General features: G+C 49.7%; 1 protein-coding gene across 4 annotated transcripts; it reads right to left on the reverse strand.

Moving 5' to 3' along the window:
• Positions 1–999: 999 nt before the first annotated feature.
• PAFAH2 (platelet activating factor acetylhydrolase 2) lies at positions 1,000–17,176 on the reverse strand. 4 transcript variants are annotated; one of them, XM_030538954.1, is made up of 11 exons: positions 17,090–17,176; positions 15,186–15,299; positions 12,307–12,451; positions 11,363–11,459; positions 9,591–9,659; positions 9,164–9,305; positions 5,937–6,050; positions 4,388–4,479; positions 4,059–4,229; positions 2,805–2,953; positions 1,000–1,842 (listed from the first exon to the last, which is right to left on the reverse strand). In XM_030538954.1, the coding sequence occupies exons 1-11, from the start codon at positions 17,159–17,161 to the stop codon at positions 1,748–1,750; spliced, it is 1,260 nt and encodes a 419-aa protein (XP_030394814.1). In that variant the 5' UTR covers positions 17,162–17,176; the 3' UTR covers positions 1,000–1,747. The 4 variants fall into 4 exon arrangements, with proteins under 4 accessions (XP_030394814.1, XP_030394816.1, XP_030394817.1 ...); XM_030538956.1 differs by lacking the exon at positions 17,090–17,176 and adding an exon at positions 16,965–17,052; XM_030538957.1 differs by lacking the exon at positions 17,090–17,176 and adding an exon at positions 15,614–16,469.
• Between the last annotated feature and the right edge of the window lie 102 nt (positions 17,177–17,278).

The following is a 17,278-nucleotide window of genomic DNA, read 5'->3' on the forward strand; positions in this document are numbered from 1 at the left end:
TGCCTCCTCCGGGAAAGCACAGGTTTTCTTTACCTTCGCTTCTGGGGAAACCAAGCTTCTAGCCCACTGTGCTCTGTCCTTTGTGCTGGTTCCGATGGCCGTCACAGAAGTAGATCTGTACTCCAGCTAAAGAATTCTTCATCCCCAGTGAAGAATCTCTAAGATGCCAGGACGGCCGCCAGGCTTTGCCCTGCTCTTGCCTCCGACAAATCAGAGTTGTTATTATTTGCACTGTGACAGCATCTATAGGCCAGAATCAGATCGCAGGGCCCCATTACGGTGGCCTTTGTACATGCAGGTAAGATGTGGGTTCCATCAGCAAATCCAGAACAATAGGTATCCGTCCTTTATCTCTTGTGAATTTTCCCCTAGAGATTCCCAACCCCTGCCATGTGGCGCAGTCCTGGCACACTAGACTTTGGCTGGCTGATATGCCCCCTACCTTGCCACTGCGAAAAGCTTCTCTGTCAGACCTCAGAGCAATGTCACTCCCTGCTTTCTATTTGTCAACATGTTCTCACTCACCTTGGAGTTTTGGTTAATGCCAAAATCTAGTTTTTTGATGGTAACAGCAGCCTACCCCCCAGGGCAGCTTAGAAACCACTCCTGAATCAGAGAACGGGACCTTGGCTGATAGAACTGGAGAATGGTCTATTGATGGTGTACAACTGAGCTAAAAGACTGGGTACCCCACCACTGACAAGGCCACTCTCTGGGCTATATGATCAACTCTCCTTGTATGGAAGGTTATTGGAAGCTGGCTCTTCTATGGCGTGTTTCATCCATAGATCTCAAAGGATTTTAAAATCAATTAATATTACTCTCATTTTATAGAAGGGGAAATTGAGGCCCAGAGAAGTGAAGTGCCTTGCCAAAGGCCATTCAGCCAACCAGTAGCCGTGCCAGGAACAGAACCCAGGTCTCAGTACCAGTCCAGTGCACTTTCCACTGGACAGTACTGCCTCTCCTATGATAAAAAAACAAAAAAGAAAGCTTAGATACATGTTATGAACAATATTCTCCATCTTCATTTAATGCACATTTAAGAGAGAAGAAAATACAGTTTCTAATAAATGCACCATTTTACAGACGATATCATTTTGACAGACATAATTACTACAGCAGCATTAATACCTCAGGTAATTCACAGGAGGGGCTTCTGAGGGTTTAACACAAGAAGAGAGATTTTCCCTCCGTTGTCTGAAACTAGTGCAATGTAGGTTCAGGTGTAGACACCAAAGTGCAGCCACACAAAGTGCATGGGGTGTTGGTAGGAGTCAAAGAGGACCAAGGCAGGTCTCATGTGTGAAAGACTTTTGGAAAGAAATGTATTTAGAGGAGGGATTTGAAGGGGCAGAGAGAAAAGTTTGGGACCTGTCAAAAGGGGGGCCGCTAAGCCACACCCCACATCTGCTTCTGTCCAATAAGGCATCAGTTTTCTAGGTTCCAAAATCAGTTCTAGAGCAGCCAGGTGCCCGTCTGTTCTCGATGGTGAGTTCTAGACCAGAGAAGGGCCTAGTCTCTGGGTTCTATGGCCAACTCTCGACCAGTCAGGGCCTCTAGTCTTCCGGTTCCAGCAGGAATTCTGGCTCAGCGAGGGCTCCATGTCTCTGGATTCCATCAGCAGCTGCATGATTACATGTGCCTTTTGCAGAGTTATTGGAGTTGCTGATTGAAAGTGAAGCTACTATCTTCCTGGTATGTAGGATGCCTAACATCCATGTGGCCGGACCAGCAGACAGTGTCTCTAAAGGCTGGAGATGCAGAGAGGCGCCTCTGGAATCACCGAGTCACCAATGCCTTCCAGGAGATTATTCCACTGATCAAAATCTTCCTCAAGCCCTAATTGGGGAAGAGAGATGACGAAAAGATTACTCCATGATTACTAACTGCTGGCAAGGCTCAGTCACATGCATTACAAGAAAGAGCCCCTTGGCCCCATGAGCTGTGTTAGACAATGGCAGGAGCTGATGAGCATTAGTATATGTGTGTAGCTCTTTCCACAGACCACAAGGCTAACCAAGCCAAATGCACTTGGCTTTGCCTTGTCAGAGGAAGCTGAGGGACCTGTGCTAAGTCCATTTTACAGGGCACTGTCATAACACAGTAAACAGACTCTGCAGGTGTGGAGTAGTGTTTGATTTTTAATGTACCTCCACCCTTTTCCCCACATCTGGCATTCTTGTGGATTGCCTACACAGCAGGATTCTTCCAGAGGGGAGTCCCTCAGCCGGCACATGTTTGGTGTGGCCTAGGCAGTGGGCTTTGCAGACATTCCCATGAGGTAAGGCAGTATCATCATCACCATCTGTACATGGGGAAACTGAGGCACGAATGGAGGCAAACTGATTTGCCCCCATTCACAAAGTGAGCAGCTGGCAGAGCCAGCAGTGCTTTGCTTCCAGCCCCATGCCAAGTCCATCTGACCAGGCGGCGTAGCTAAGGTTTTCACAGCACCTTCGCAAAACTCATGGTTTTGCCTTTAAATCTGGCACTAACCATTGAAGAAGGCCCTGCCTAACACAGCACAAGACAGGTCACTACACCCCCTCTAGGCTTTTGAGAATCTTGGCCAGCTCTGTGTATAGGGCAGGAAGGAGGCTCTCCCCGGAACACCATGCCCACACATTGGCTAGAGTGGTCACCACCCACACGGGACAGAAATCCTTTTGCAAGCATCGCCTCCTCCAGACTGTCAGCTGCTCCTGGCCAAGGAGGCGAGAGCCTCAGCTCAGACGTCTGGGTGGAGAGAGGGCCCCACTGCACCATCCCAATGAAAAACATTTTTCTGCCTAGTGCCGTACTCAGATGTTTCTGCAGGAAAGCAAGCGCCGCCCTGTTGGTGATGTCCAAGCCTGCGTATGGGTCCAGGGTGCCTCTGGTCTGGAACAGTCTGTTCAGGAGATTCCCAGCCAGAAAAGTGAAGTCAGTCTGACTCAGATGCACAGATCCCCTGGAAAAGGGAGAAGGAAATGACTCCTTTGGAGACAGGGATGAAACACTTTCATCAACGACTGGGTCTTGCTAACTTTACAGCCCTGGGTTGGGTCTACACTGGGGTTGGGAATCTCCCACTGGTGGAGACACAGATGCTGCATCAGGAATCATATGACCCTGCTCATAATACAGTCTGGCGGTAAAAATGCCAGTGGCCACGTGAGCTCTGTCTTCACTATGGTCACTAATCTCCAGTGCCGTCACTGCTGGGAGATCTCTCAAAACCACCTAGGATAAATCCGGGCCCCATGGGCACTTTGCCAGTGACTTGAATGGGACCAGGACTTCAGCCCCAGCGTAGACAAGGCCTAAGTAACACAATCCACTGCCTGCCCTGACTCATACATCACTTAGTGGTATTTTCCATAGGCCATAGAAATGCACATAACTCTGTGAAAGCACATAAGACAAGATCCATGCCTGAAGAGCTGCCCATCAAACTGAGACAAACAACCTGCAAATTAAAGGAAAGCCAAAGGAGGAAGACGTCCTGCCGGAGGGGAGATCAGTGTGGGGAAGGTGCTGGTGCTGGAGGTTGAGGAGGAATTTGTAGGAAAGTTTCTTGGGGCAAGAGAAAAGGAAGGCAAACGGGGTAGCAAAAGGCAGAGAGCTGAATATAGGAGAAGGGAGAGTCGGAGTGAGGACTGGGCATGGGAGACAGAGGCGAAGGGAATATGAGCTGTGCTGTCAGCAGGAACGTGGCTCTGAAGGTGAGGACAAGGTGTCCAAAGTGGATGCAGACAAAGGTTGCTGCACACCAGTGGGACAATAAAACTTAACACAGAGTGAGCAGTGTTATTGGATTGTTCGAGCACTGTTATAATAGTAATCCTTGGCTCATATACAGCACTTTTCAGCTGAAAACATCAAATCACTTTAAAATGGATGACAAATAGCTTTACCCCCATTTTAACGAGGGGACAACTGAGGCACAGAGCAGGGCCGTGACCTGCCCAAGGTCACCCAGCATGTCAACAGCAAACCCAGGATGAGCACTCCTGGCTCCTAGGCCATTGCTCTACCGCTGCCCCACACTGCCCAGACACAGAGTGCGGACTTACAGGATGGTTATGATCTTGGTCTGCCTGTTTCTGGAGCTGAGTCTCTTCATTTTGGCGACACTTTCTGCGGTCTGGAATTTCTCCGTGTTGATAAAAAGCACCGGCTTGGTCACCTTGTGGTAGAGATCGTTCTTCAAAGGGAACATCCAGGCATCGAGAGCAACGGCGCAGCTGCAGCAGGACAGAAAACAGGTAACTCTGTTGCTACCTAAAGCCTTCTATTCCCATCTGGCTTGTTTCCAGAAATGCATCCCCAGCTCCCAAGCTGATGGTGAGTCCTTGCTGAAAGTTTTACTGCTTGTTTAAAAGAGCATCTGTCTGATACTCACCTAAAATGGTCCTCTTTAGAAAGGGCGAGAATTGCGGTCGCTCCTCCGAAAGAGTGGCCCATTACAGCAACTTTAGTCAAATCCACACTCTCCTGCAAGGAGGAAGAAAACTGTAAAGAATCCAGTCCCCAAACCTCACTGCACAAAGCTCCTGCTGGGGAAGTAGTGACCTCAGGAAAAGCCAGCTTGCTACAGAGGCTCTGAGTTGCATTCACCAGGGGAGTAGATGTTAGAGGGAGTAAGGGAGTCTTAGGGGTGACCCATGAAGTTCCACACCTCTCTGAGGCAGGATGCATTATCCCCATTTTACAGATGAGGAAACTGAGGCACAGAGTGGGTAAGTGATTTCTCTAAGGTTACACAGTAAGTCTATGGCACTGCTAGTAACAGAACCCAGTTCTCAGCTCCCAGTCCCATGCTCAATCCAGACCTATGCTTGAAATGCTGCAGTTGCAGACAATACCTATACCAACAGGAGGGGTTGTCCCACCAGCGCAGGTAATCCATTTCCCCAAGGGGCAGTAGCTAGGTTGGTGGGAGGGAGACTTCGTATATCGACCTGAGCGACGAAGCTGCGTCGACCCAACTTTTTCGTGTAGACCAGGCCTTAGAGTATGGCTACGCTTAAAATGCCACAGCAGCATGGGTGTAGAGACTCCACCTCCCGGAGAGAAGGTAGCTAGGTTGATGGAAGAATTCCACTCTCAACCCAGCATTGTCTACACTGGGGGTTAGCCTGGCAGAGCTACATCTCTCTGGGGTGTGGATTTTTCAAACCCTGGAGAGATGTAGCTATGCCGATGTTCATTTTCAGCATAGACCAGCTTGTAGAATGGTACCCAATTCTGCAACAAGGGGCACCATAGTGCAAGTCCCCAAGCAGCAGATGCAGTTAGTATTTATAAGGGGCTCCGTGCGAGTCCCTGGAATGGGAGGCTGAAGGGAAGAGAAGTACTTGATCACTAAAGAATACATTATCTTGCCAATCCAGGAGCAGCCCTATTTGGCCCTGGGGGGATCAGAGTGTCCTAAAATAGATATAAACAAAATATAAAGTGGGGGGAAGAAAGAAGATGCTAGTGAGAAGAAAGGAAGAAGAAAAAATGGGGAGGAGATGGAAGAGGTGCAGTTAAAGGGGACAAAGAAAAAAGGGAGGATGGGTGAGAAGAACAAATAAGAGAGCAGAGCTGACAAAGGAGATGAAAAGGAAATGAGGGGGTGGAGTGGTGGGACAGAACAAAAAGGAAAATGAATCAGGGGCTTAAAGGATTCTGGTTCTACAAGTTCTGCCCCCACGCCTCCAATTCCAGGAGGGCAATCTGCAAATTTCACAGAACCAGGCCTGTTCCTGCCAGTAACAACACCTGCAGGGCCAATGAAAGGAAGGTGTTGGGTGGAGGAGAGGCAGGTGCTATTGCCTTTATGAGATCAGGTTAAAATCACTAGCCAGCTCTGAATGCCACCCTGCACGGGTTCCAGTGAATCCCTTCATAATCTGCATGGCACAAAAATGTCTCTCCGCTGCAAATGAAGAGTTGGCTGGAAATACCTTCAGTGCAGACAGATCAAATCCTTTGTGCAAGACATTGATGACAGCTTTGCCGCGGCTGATCTCCTGCACCAGCCTGAGCCCTCGCACACACTCGTTTGCTCTTTGGTGAACCTGTAACAAAAGTGTCCCTGGTTAATTCAACCCCTTTTTTCCTCCAGGCTGATCAAGCATCAACACAGGAATGATGATAATATAGCATAATAATGTGCTCTCCCAAAATGCCCTTTGTCTAAGCACATCACAGTGATTTGCAAAGATTAATAAGACTCATTACACCAAGGGAGGTCAGTAAGTATCATACCCCTAGCACGCACACATGGAAAGTGACTTGCACTGCTTTTACCTCTGTGAGCTCAATAGGGTTACTCCTGATTTGTACAGCTTTAACTGAACATAAAATCAGGCCTTCAGAGACTTGCCCAAGGCCGCTCGGTGAGTTAGGGGCAGAAACAGAATCCAGGAGACCCAAGTCCAGTTTCACGCTTTAAACCACACTTCCTTTCTTGGATCACAGCGAATGTGGAGACAAAGAGGAAAATACAGACACTGCAAGAGGTTCCCAAGGGAAATCGCTATAAATGTATTGGAAAAGCTTCTTAAAATCCAGTTAATTTAATACCATGAACTGCTGAAGATAAGCAAAATATTTCCACTATACCAATAAGTAAGGAGGGACTCAGAGGAAAGATCATGTGTTTTGCTCAGTGGATTCACCATGGCCGAACCTACCAGCCAGAGGCCAATAAGAAAGATGGAGACTTTCCCCAAAGAGGTCCAAACGCCTAATGAAAAACCCCATCCCCGCACCCCCGGTCCCCCCAGCAGCTGGGAAGATGATTGCAGGGATTCCTACTGAGGTGCTGTCCCTGGACCCTGCTCAAGGACTCAATTTTTTGTAACAGCTGCAAAAGATATTCTTAAATAATCTCATGAGGTTTTAACACACTGGGTCACAGCTGAAGATCTAGTGGATCACATTCCCATAGATCCCAGTGTGCCACCAAAAATACATGCATTGTGCAAAGTCTCTTCCCAAACCGCATTTGCTCCAGTTCCTCAGACAGAGGCAAACACCTACAGGATCTCTATCAAGCATTCTTAAAACTACAGTACTCACCTGCTGAAGTGAAAAACAGATTGACAGAGCCAGAAGAGTACCCAGAAGTCACCTACTATAGGACAGGCCTAACAAGGAAAATAACAGAACACCACTAGCCGTCACCTTCAGTCCCCGACTAAAACCTCTCCTGCGCATCATCAAAGATCTACGTCCTACCCTGAAAGATGACCCCTCACTCTCATCGATCTTGGGAGACAGGCCAGTTCTTGCTTACATTCAGCCCCCCAACCTGAAGCAAATACTCAACAGCAACCACACACCACAGAACAAAAACACTAACCCAGGAACCTATCCTTGCAACAAAGCCCTGTCCACATATCTATTCAAGTGATACCATCATAGGACCTAATCACATCAGCCACGCCATCAGGGGCTCGTTCACCTGCATATCTACCAATGGGATATATGTCATCATGTGCCAGCAATGCCCCGCTGCCATGTACATTGGCCAAACCGGACAGTTTCTATGCAAAAGACTAAATGGACACAAATCTGACATCATTGTAAGAGCAACAAAACTGACCAGAGTCTTTGCCAATCTCTCTCTGCTGCTGTTTGAGCTCCAGCAACACTGGAGTGGTCTGTCTGCAGACTCAGGAAGAAAGCTCTCCTTTGGGGTCACATGTGGAAGGTGTTCTCCACCCGCAGAAGGTCAAAGAATTTATTTAATGTGCACATTTAAAGGGCGATCATCAACTTTAAAACAAAACAAAACAAAAATCTGTCTAAGCTTAGTTAAAAACTTGTTACAAGTAAAACCAAAGATTTTTATAACTGAGATGGAGGGGGGAAGCGGGGAGAGACCTACTGCAAGTTGTTTTTCCCCCAGTTTGTTTATTCTAGACATTGGACATCACAGCTCATAGTTTCCTGTGTATAGTCAGCCTGGTGCCCCTGTTTGTGTGGATTTTTCTAAAGTGACAAAGGACAGAAAAACATGATTTTAAACCCCCAAAAACTGGCAGGGGTCTCAGGGACAGCACCGGAAACCACAACTAATCCAGTTTTTTAAAACCACGCTACATTTCAAGTTGACACTGTCCTTTTAAACTCAGCAGAAATTGAGAGTTTGGGCCCCTCACTTACCACGGGACTTTCCTGCTTGCCTGGGGTGAGCAGGCAACTGGATTTTTTATGCCCTGTCCAAAACAGCAATGGGAAGAACCTCATAAAAAGTTAGAACTCAGAGTGCTGATAAGCACCTGGAAGTTTGGAGGATCATCTGAAGCTTAGGTCAGCCTCTTTAGGCTGCAGAACTGAGCTGGAAACAAGAACTGGTGCTCAAGAGTATTCAGGCAATTTTCTGTTTCCAGTGAAGCAGGAAATACAGCAAAACCAGCCAGGCTGCTTTCTGCCTTGCCCTGAACTCAGACACAAAAAGGCCTGTAAAAGCGTGAAAGGCAAATGAGTTAACCGAATGGTTCGGCATCTACAAAACAGGTTCAACTTTAGGTTCAGTTCCAGAAATGGCAAAAGGTCTGGGCAAAGCAAGAAGAGTGAGGTTATCCAAAACCCTGGTGGAATTTCCATCGCTGGAGATATTTAAGAGTAGGTTAGATAAATGTCCATCTGGGATGGTCTAGACAGTATATGGTCCTGCCAAGAGGGCAGAGGACTGGACTCGATGACCTCTTGAGATCCCTTCCAGTCCTAGAATCTACGAATAGCCCTTCCCCCATACTGCCTTGTGCTGTGGCAGGCTCCTCCCAGCCTAGAGCAATGGTGTGGTTTGCTCTAGTAGTGGGTAAAAGGCCAGGCAACTTCCTCTCTGGTTCTCTTCCAAAGTGACGTGAACACAGAAAATGTTCAAAAACACAGTGCTTCTCCCTCAGCCGGAGACCGTCAGCAGACTTCACTGCTTCCATTGCTCTGACTTAGCATTTGCAAGCTTTTCTTTGCAACTGTGACTGCATTTCTTTTTTAAATGAAAAGAGAGATTCTGGCATCACCATGTGACACTGGCAACTGAGGCTCTAGGCACATGCCCATCATGCGTACGCCTTAAACTGGCCCAGAATTCAGGTGTGATGGATTTTGCCCCTCCCCAAATTGGTTCAGCCTCCTCCATCCTACAAACAGCCTTTCCCTGCCTTCCAGTCATTACCTGTGGGTTTCGAAAATGAAATTCCTTCTGCCCTTCTTGGACCCTTCGAAATGGGATCCATTCCTCCTGCAGCGCAGCCTCCAGGGAATTGGACCCCCCAGCCTCTGCCTTGCAAAAGTAAGTTGCACAGGCAGAATGGTCTCTGCAGGAATAACAGGACAGTCCAGTTAAATCACTGAGCAGCAGCCACTCATCGGAAACATGAGGCATGCAAGAGAAAGGCGAATATTTAGCATTCGGTTCAGCTTTTGAATGCCCCCATTTCAAAGAGAAGATCAGAGACTGCACTTGAGTCCTAGAAGGATAATTCAGATCACAAATCTGCTGAATTAATAATCAACCGGAAAACAAAATCTACTAGGGGAGAGGTTGGGTGACCGCCAGGAAACAGAGTGCATCATGCTGTTCCAAAGGGGCCGCCACCCACCTGTGCTCCAGCGCCATCACCAGAAAGCCACGGGAGGCCATTTCTGCACAGACAGCCGAGTAGACGGTTCTGAAAACATGAGGATGCAAAGGGAAAGCAGAATGAGGGCTCGATCCTCTGGTTCCCAGAGGTGCTGAGCACCCTCCATTCCCCACTAGACTCAGCAGAAATCCAAGGCACTCAGTACCTCCCGGACTTGCTCTGCCTCTACAAAGTTTTGCTGCAAGTCTCCCTGTTGAGAGAATGAGTCATAATCTGAGCCCAGGCATGGAAGCGAGGGCCACCTGGGTTCTAATCCTGGCTCTGACACTGACGTCATCTCTGGGGCTTGGCAAAGCCACAATCGCCCCGTTTTCAAAAGGTGCAGAGCACACACAGCTTCCATTGATCCCAGTAGGAGCTGCAAGTGCTCAGCACTTCTGATCATGCAGGCACAGAGAAGCTCGTGATTTGTCTTCCCCATCCGTAAAGCAGGGAGCATACCACCCGGGGCGTTGTGAGGAAGGGGTAACGTTTGTCAAGTGCTTTGAAGATGAAAAATGCCAAGTGTTGTTATTACTAATAAAGCCAGATGCAAAACCACTGTTTGTGCAGCGGCTGAATGCTCGGAAAAGCTGCTTAGCCAGATCTATTAGATTGTGAAACAGTCTCTCGAGGGAAGTGGTGGAAGCCCCATTGCTTGAATCATTTAAAACTAGATTGGACAAAGCACTAAGAAATACGCGGTAGGGAACCAGTTTCCATTGCCCGGCAAGAGGTGTGAGATGATTGAATAGGATTTTGCTGCCCCAGCATCCATGTTTATATACGCAGTAACTAGGGATGACTTTATACATCTAGAGGAAGGTACTAAGCTATTGGCATGGTATTAAACACGGATTTACAGCAGACGTCAGTGGCTCTGACAGCCGGAGATCACAGGGTCTCAGCCTACAAGAGTGGAGTTTTTGCTTACAATACCTTCGCATATCCTGGTCCTTGGCTTTTATAAGGATTTGCTGTTGGGGAGGGAGGAGGGTTGTAATGGGACTGGAAGCCTTTCACTTCTAGGTCATCAATTTAAATCCAGAGAAATGGGCCAAAGGGGTCTTGTCTGCTGGCCGTCTAGTGTGAAACAAACTGGTGTGGGCCTCTGGCTAGCTCCTTGTGGGATGTGTGTCCATGCCGCAAAAGCCATCATTACAACTGGCACCAACTGAATCCCACTGCTGAGTGTCCCAGGACAGACACTGAAGATGGAATTGGCCGTAAAAACTAAGCTCTGCTCTTTGCCCTAGAAATGGTCCCTCTAAAACAGAGGTAAGATACTTCGGCCCAGATTCTCCGCTGATGAAAATGGGCAGAGCTCCACTGCAAATGCTGATTTACACCAGCTGAGAATCTGGCCCATTGGCCGAGCAACACGGAGGCAGCTTGCTCTGCCCCTGCTCTGTGCACAGAACTCCAGTCTCCAGAGCTGCAAGCCTGGCATCTTTCATCAGCATTCCAGTCACTTACTAAAACAATGACAAGAGACTTGCTGGGGGGCGGATCTGGGCGAGTCTCAGCCTGAGAGCCCGATACTTTTTAGCCAATCCCTTGGCAGAAATGACTGAGACGTCCTAACCCCAGTCTGTTGGCTTGTGTGCATTTAAACCAGCCCCCTGCTGACACTGCAGCCCAGCCGAAAGTTCGATTAGCATTATAGGAGAGGCAGCTTCACACAGTGAATATGCGGGAGATCCCTCTCCTCTTTCACCCAGGATCGTGGGAAGTGAGGTCGAGACTCTTACCGAAAGGCTCCCAGGCCATGGGAAAATATGATCAGTGGGTACCTGCTGCCACATGCCTTAAAAGGCCCGTTCCAGCTCACTGGAACTCTGTAGGACCCTGCGGGAAGAAGTGACAGATGTGAGTGGAGTGAGCCAAGCTGTCATAGGGTTACAGTTCTGACACCTGCAGTCGCTCTCGTTTGTTCTGGGGTTCTTCAGAATCCTGACCCCACGTCCAGCCTCATGTAACCTTCTGTACCCAGGGAACAACAGGAGATTGACTGGGAGAGGAGTGAGCAACTTCCCAAGCCCTCGCAACTTTCTGTACCCAGAGAACATTTCTAAGGCACCCTCCATCCCAAAGCACTTTGTCACCCTGCTAAAATGCAGCTGCCTCTGAGGAACAGAATAGCAGCCAAGCAGTACATAGCCCAGAAGTGATGGGAGGAGGGCAATTTTGGATGGCACAGCAAATGTCCATACTAGGGGCTCTACTGTCCACACAGATCTTGCCTTTGGACGTCTCATCGGAAACTCTCTGCAGTCTGCATTTCACCTGCTGCAGAGACCTAGTGTCCCAGGGAGCTAGTTAGTTCAAACCTGAGGCTGTGGACTCTAAGCCATCCCCTGTGGTGTTATATTATCCAGTCCTCTCCCTTTCTTGTGACTAATCTGTAATCATGCTGCCTTATTAGCTTAGAACAGAACAACCAGCTTCCTCTGACTCTGGAGCTAAGGTGGCAGCAGGGAGCCATTGTCCTATGACCCCACTAATAGCATGCTGTGATAACTGCCTCCATGCATGCTCCCAGGAGGCAGAGAGTCTGGGGCATCCCCCCAGGGGCTGAGACCTAGACTCATAGAACTGGAAGGGACCTCGAGAGGTCATCGAGTCCAGTCTCCTGTCCTCATGGCAGGACCAAATACTGTCTAGACCATCTATCTGAAGCCATCAGTCCTCTCACCAAAAGTCACATTGAGCAGTGGGGTGCACCACTTCAGGTTGATGTAGTCAGCCAGCCCATCGCAGTACTCACGGCGTGGGATCCAGAGAGGTTGCTCTGCCTCCTCCTGGGGAAGGCAGGGGTAAAACAACCGGAAGAAAAGCCCCTAAAGAAAAGAAGGAAGGATTATGGCACACATATCACATGTGTGAAACACCTCATCCCACCTAGATCTGAACAGAGAATGTCAGAGATTATAAAACCACTGTGATCCTCTGCTCTGACCTCCAGCATCCACCCTTCACACCCTCAATACAGAGGTCAAACCAGGTGATCCTCATCTACCATATGGCTATCTCAGCACCCGGCTCTTTGGCTATATCTTGGCAACGCTGTCGGTGAATTAGGGGGGTTGATTCACACAGCTCCCCGAAGGCCGGATCCACTCTTCTCCTCACTCTGCCCATGCTACAGGCTGGAGCTGTGTGCACAGAGCCCCCCTGGGCAGAAGGCACATGAAAGAAGGAACAGATGGAATGGAGAGGGGACATACAGGAGGAGAGTGGACAGCAAACGGAGAGAGCGGATCGGAGTGGATGAGTGGGAAGGAAAAGGAACAAATAATGGGAGTAGAAAACGGGTATTCTTCCTCTCAGGAGTTAGTGCCCCATCCTGCAGAACTAGGACCTAGAACACAGGCCTGCCCATTGACTGTTCTGGTTCTAGGACCCCCCAGACCAGACAACTCACCCTTCTCTGTGTGCCCTGATCATCTTCTGCCTACATTACTGCAGCCAGTGGTTCACATCCTTCTCCAGGACTGCTTCCATGCTGCACTTATGCATGGAACAACCTTCCCTGTCGGGTCATCAGGGCAACCCCCATGATTCAAATCCATCCTATTCCATGTTGTTATAGTGAGGCAGTCAAGGTTGAGAAGCTCACGGTAAGACAGCTGATTTCTCTAAGTGCTCACAAATCCACGGGTATTTAATCGGGTTACATTGCCTGCCCTTCTTCAACTCCACTGGACATGTATTATCAGCAAAGGCAAGGGAGTTTTGTTATATATAAAAATCCTTAATGTTCAGCTGAATCTGACTCAAATTGTGCCCTTGCTGGACTATGTCGCCGGACGATCTTCTCAATATTACCTTGTGATGAACTAGGAATGTTCTTAATGTTTGCTCTGAATACTGTGTTGGTGCCTCAGTGTCCCCATGGCAGTTCTTAAGTATCTGGCAGAGCAAAAGGACAGTGCACCTAAATGCCTGACCCTCTGTCTCCTAGCAACTGATGGCCTGGGCCCCTCCTCTGCAAAGGTGCCAGCTGAAGGTGTTGGAGACAAAGGGATCAGGTGACCTCCTGGCCTGGGAAAGGAGCTGCACAGAGAGGAGGGGCTGGGAGGGGTTGTTAGTCTGGAGCTGGCTGGGGTCAAGGGTGGAGGGCAGACCTAGGGGTCTGGCTCACTGGCCCCCAGAATGGACCCGGCCGAGGGGTCTGGTTCGCTGTATCTACAAGCTCTGTTTTAGACCCTGTTCCTGTCATCGAATAAACCTGTTTTACTGGCTGGCTGAGAGTCACGTCTGACTGCAAAGTGGGGGTGCAGGACCCGGTGGCTTCCCCAGGACCCCGCTGGGGTGGATTCACTGTGGGAAGCGCACGGAGGGGCAGAGGATGCTGAATGCTCCAAGGAGAGACCCAGGAGGTGAAGACGTGTGAGCTTCTTGCCCTGAACAAGTCTGCTCCAAGGGAGAGGAGGCTCCCCAAAGTCCTGACTGGCTTGGTGGGGAGCAGTTCCAGAGCATCGCCTGGTGACTCCGTGACATACCTTCGTTCTTCCTCCCTTGGCTGGTTAAACTAATTTGCGTATCTGATCTGAAAATTACACAATAAGCTGTCGAGGAAGAGACTATGTTGTAATGTAGCTGTACAGCACTGACCACATGGGGGCCCTGACCCTTGACTGGTGCCTATGGGTGCTACTGCAATACAGATGAACAATAATAATTCACTTCTGTGATACCAACAAGAAGTTCATTATGGCAATTTAAATACATCTCAAAGCAGCTCCGTCCCCAGGTTTCCCAGCACGTCCTGTCTACTCTGCATCTCAGGCCTTGTTGCACTGGGAAGGGGCCCTGATTCCAGCTGTGGTGCAAACCCCAAGCAGAGACTAGGAAAGCTCCGAATTGCAGCAGCTGAGCTCACCCTCACCTTCCCCTATGTTCAAGCCGGGGTTAGCTGGTGCAAATCCTTGCTTCCCTTCTCTGTGCTTGGGCTTTGCACAGATGCTGCTACTTCAGTGGCTGGCCAGCGACTGCTGGAACTGGGGCAAATTCTCAATGCATACAAGAATTCACACGGAGGCAGGGACACTCTTTACTTCCACACCTTGTACAGCACCAAGCACAGTCATGTTTAGTAAATAATAACTGGAGACAAGTGCAGTGTCAGCCTAACTAGTTTTAAGATGCAGCTTGGTCAGTTTACGAAGGGGGTGATATGACGGGACTGGCTTCTATAGCAGGAGACGAGACTCAGTGACCCAGGAGATCCCTTCCAGTCTTATATTCCTTTGTTTAAGTGTCCAGAGACAGAGTTCAGTTTAAGGAGAGACAAGAATCCAGTCGAGTTAGCAGGAAATGTGCAGCTGTAATCTTCTTGCTCACACGCCTCCCCCCAGCCAGTCTTCTGAGTGACCATGAGTCACACAGTAGGCAATCTCAAGTACCCCACAGGCTGCATTTACAGGGCTTGCTGCAAGATCAGTTCCAGCAAAACAAATAATCAAATAGCTTGAAACACCATTGCCCTCCTACCTGCTGATCCTCTGTTTCATGCTGGCATAACTAATGAGAAGCGAAACCCTGAGCAGCTAGCAGTGCTCATTACTGTACCTTCCGGTTGGGGCCCACCATCACATCCGTGCAGCCCACTTGGTGAGGCCCATTCCCATGGGGCAGCCTGAGGGACTGCGCTCCCCCCATGCCTTCCTGAGCTGGAGATAGCACCTAGAAAGGGAGAGAGCAGGTTGCAGTGCTAGAGCTGTGTCACCCAATGGCTGGTGAAACAGAGCTAGTTAATCTCACTTCCTTCATCTGTTTCCTGTTGAGCAAAATCCTCAACCAAAGCCTAACCTATTGGACTTGGAGAGCTGCATAACATTGGCTGGCGATCTTAGCCATCAGGCAGCAAGAGCAGAAGAGTGAATAAGATTTTATCAAGAACCCAGTGTGACCAGGGCGTGCAAGGAAGCTGGCCTTTTGACTCCCAGAATTATTATGGGCAGCAGAGGCAAAATGAACTAATTGTTCCAGCAACGCACCAGGAGCCAGGACTCTGGGTTTCAGTTACTGACTCATGGTGTGACGGCAGCTAAATCATTTTTCTCCACGCTTTACTTCTGGAACGTGCTTCGAGCTCCTCCAATGAAAGAAAATACAAGGGCAAAGTATTATTATTTGATCCCGGCGCCACAGAGATTAGAGATGGAAAAGACTCCTATCCATCACTGTAGAGTCTAAAGAGCCAGGTTTTGAGAGGCTCCTAAAGTCCTCAAAAGTGTTTAGGAGCTTAACTCGTATTGATTTCCATGGGAGTTGGGCTCCTTTCAGGGTCTGAGCCGTGGTGCCTAACTCCCACGCAGCGGTGCACGACTGTTCCCTATAGTGTATTTTCTAGCACTCTGTCCAGTCTCCAAGCAAAGGGGCTTTCACCACTTTCCTTCGGAGACTGCTGCACTGTCTTCACAGCTGCTTGTAACAATGGCTAACATTACAGCAGGATTTGATCTGCATCTAGGGCCAGGCAAAGCCCCGCTGTGCGCTGATCCCTCTTCTCTCAGCCGAGCACAGCTTGTGCATTCTGGTTCTCGGCAGGGCAGCAGCTTTTTGTTGGGAGTATTAGCTCAGCTGCTTCTTGAAACCGAACTTAGAGAACACTTTACACCAACCAACGTCCTGCCCTGGCTGCTGTTTATTGTGGCAGTCGCCTCTCGCATGCCTTTTAGAGATTAATCTCACACCATCTGGACATCTGTAACATGCTAGGGACAATGGGGTTCTGGGACTCAGACTGCCAGAGCTGATCCAGGAGGCAAGGCGTGACAAAGCGGGCTTGCTTTTTTCTTTTTCAATTGAGTGACATTTTCGGATTCTGGGATAGGGGGACCAGACAGCAAATGTGAAAAATCGGGATGGGGTGAGAGGTAATAGGAGCCTATATAATAAAAGACCCAAAAATTGGGACTGTCCTTATAAAATCAGGACATCTGGTCTCCCTGTTCTGGGAGCTTTACAAGAACAATACCTGAGTGACAACACTTGATCTTATATAGAACCTTCTATGCCAGGATCTTAGGGGCCCGACACCAACCTACAAAGCAGGGGAATATTATCCCAATAGGACAGGTGGGGAAACTGAGGCACCGAGCGGGACAGTGACTTGCCCAAGATCAGCCACACAGCTGGAATCGGAACCCGGACACGGCCACAGGCCACCCCTCAGCCCCGCTTCCTCTCTCTGCCCCACTCTCCCCCCAGTCTCGTGGGCCCTGCCCCGCTGGCTGCCCCCCGCCACGCCCCCCCACCTGTGTCCCCTCCAGCCAGACCCCTGCCCCCGCGACAACCGGCCCCCACAGGCGGGGGAAGGAGCTGGCGCTGCCCCCCGCCCCTTACTCCGCCTGCCGCCCCCGGGAGCTCAGCGGAACCAGCAGGGGGCGCGCCGGGCCTGAGACGGTCGGTTCGGAGCGCGGGGGGGCTACCAGGGCCACCCGGGCCAGAACGACAGCGCCGGCACCTACCTGGGCTCCCGCCACCCCACGGAAAGAGAGGAGGCAGCGCCGCCCAGTGCATCCTGGGACATGTAGTGTCATTACCACGCCCAGTGTGAAGGGTCCCCAAGCTCAGCACTACAACTCCCAGAGATCCCCGCGGCCTGGGCTGTGCGCCCACCTTCTCCAGCATACAACTCCCAGAGATCCCCGCGGCCT

This window comes from Gopherus evgoodei, chromosome 20, assembly GCF_007399415.2.
Source record: "Gopherus evgoodei ecotype Sinaloan lineage chromosome 20, rGopEvg1_v1.p, whole genome shotgun sequence".
Lineage (NCBI taxonomy): Eukaryota > Metazoa > Chordata > Testudines > Testudinidae > Gopherus > Gopherus evgoodei.

Bases quoted from the DNA above. Each gene is read 5' to 3' on its own strand.
- PAFAH2 (XM_030538954.1), bottom strand. From the start codon at position 17,161: ATGACACTACATGTCCCAGGATGCACTGGGCGGCGCTGCCTCCTCTCT. The intron at 11,460-12,306 runs GTGAGAGGACTG...TTCTTCCCGCAG, and splicing joins ACTGCTCAATGTGACTTTTG to GGTCCTACAGAGTTCCAGTG. The intron at 2,954-4,058 runs GTAAGTCCGCAC...TCCCTTTTCCAG, and splicing joins ACCAAGATCATAACCATCCT to GGGATCTGTGCATCTGAGTC.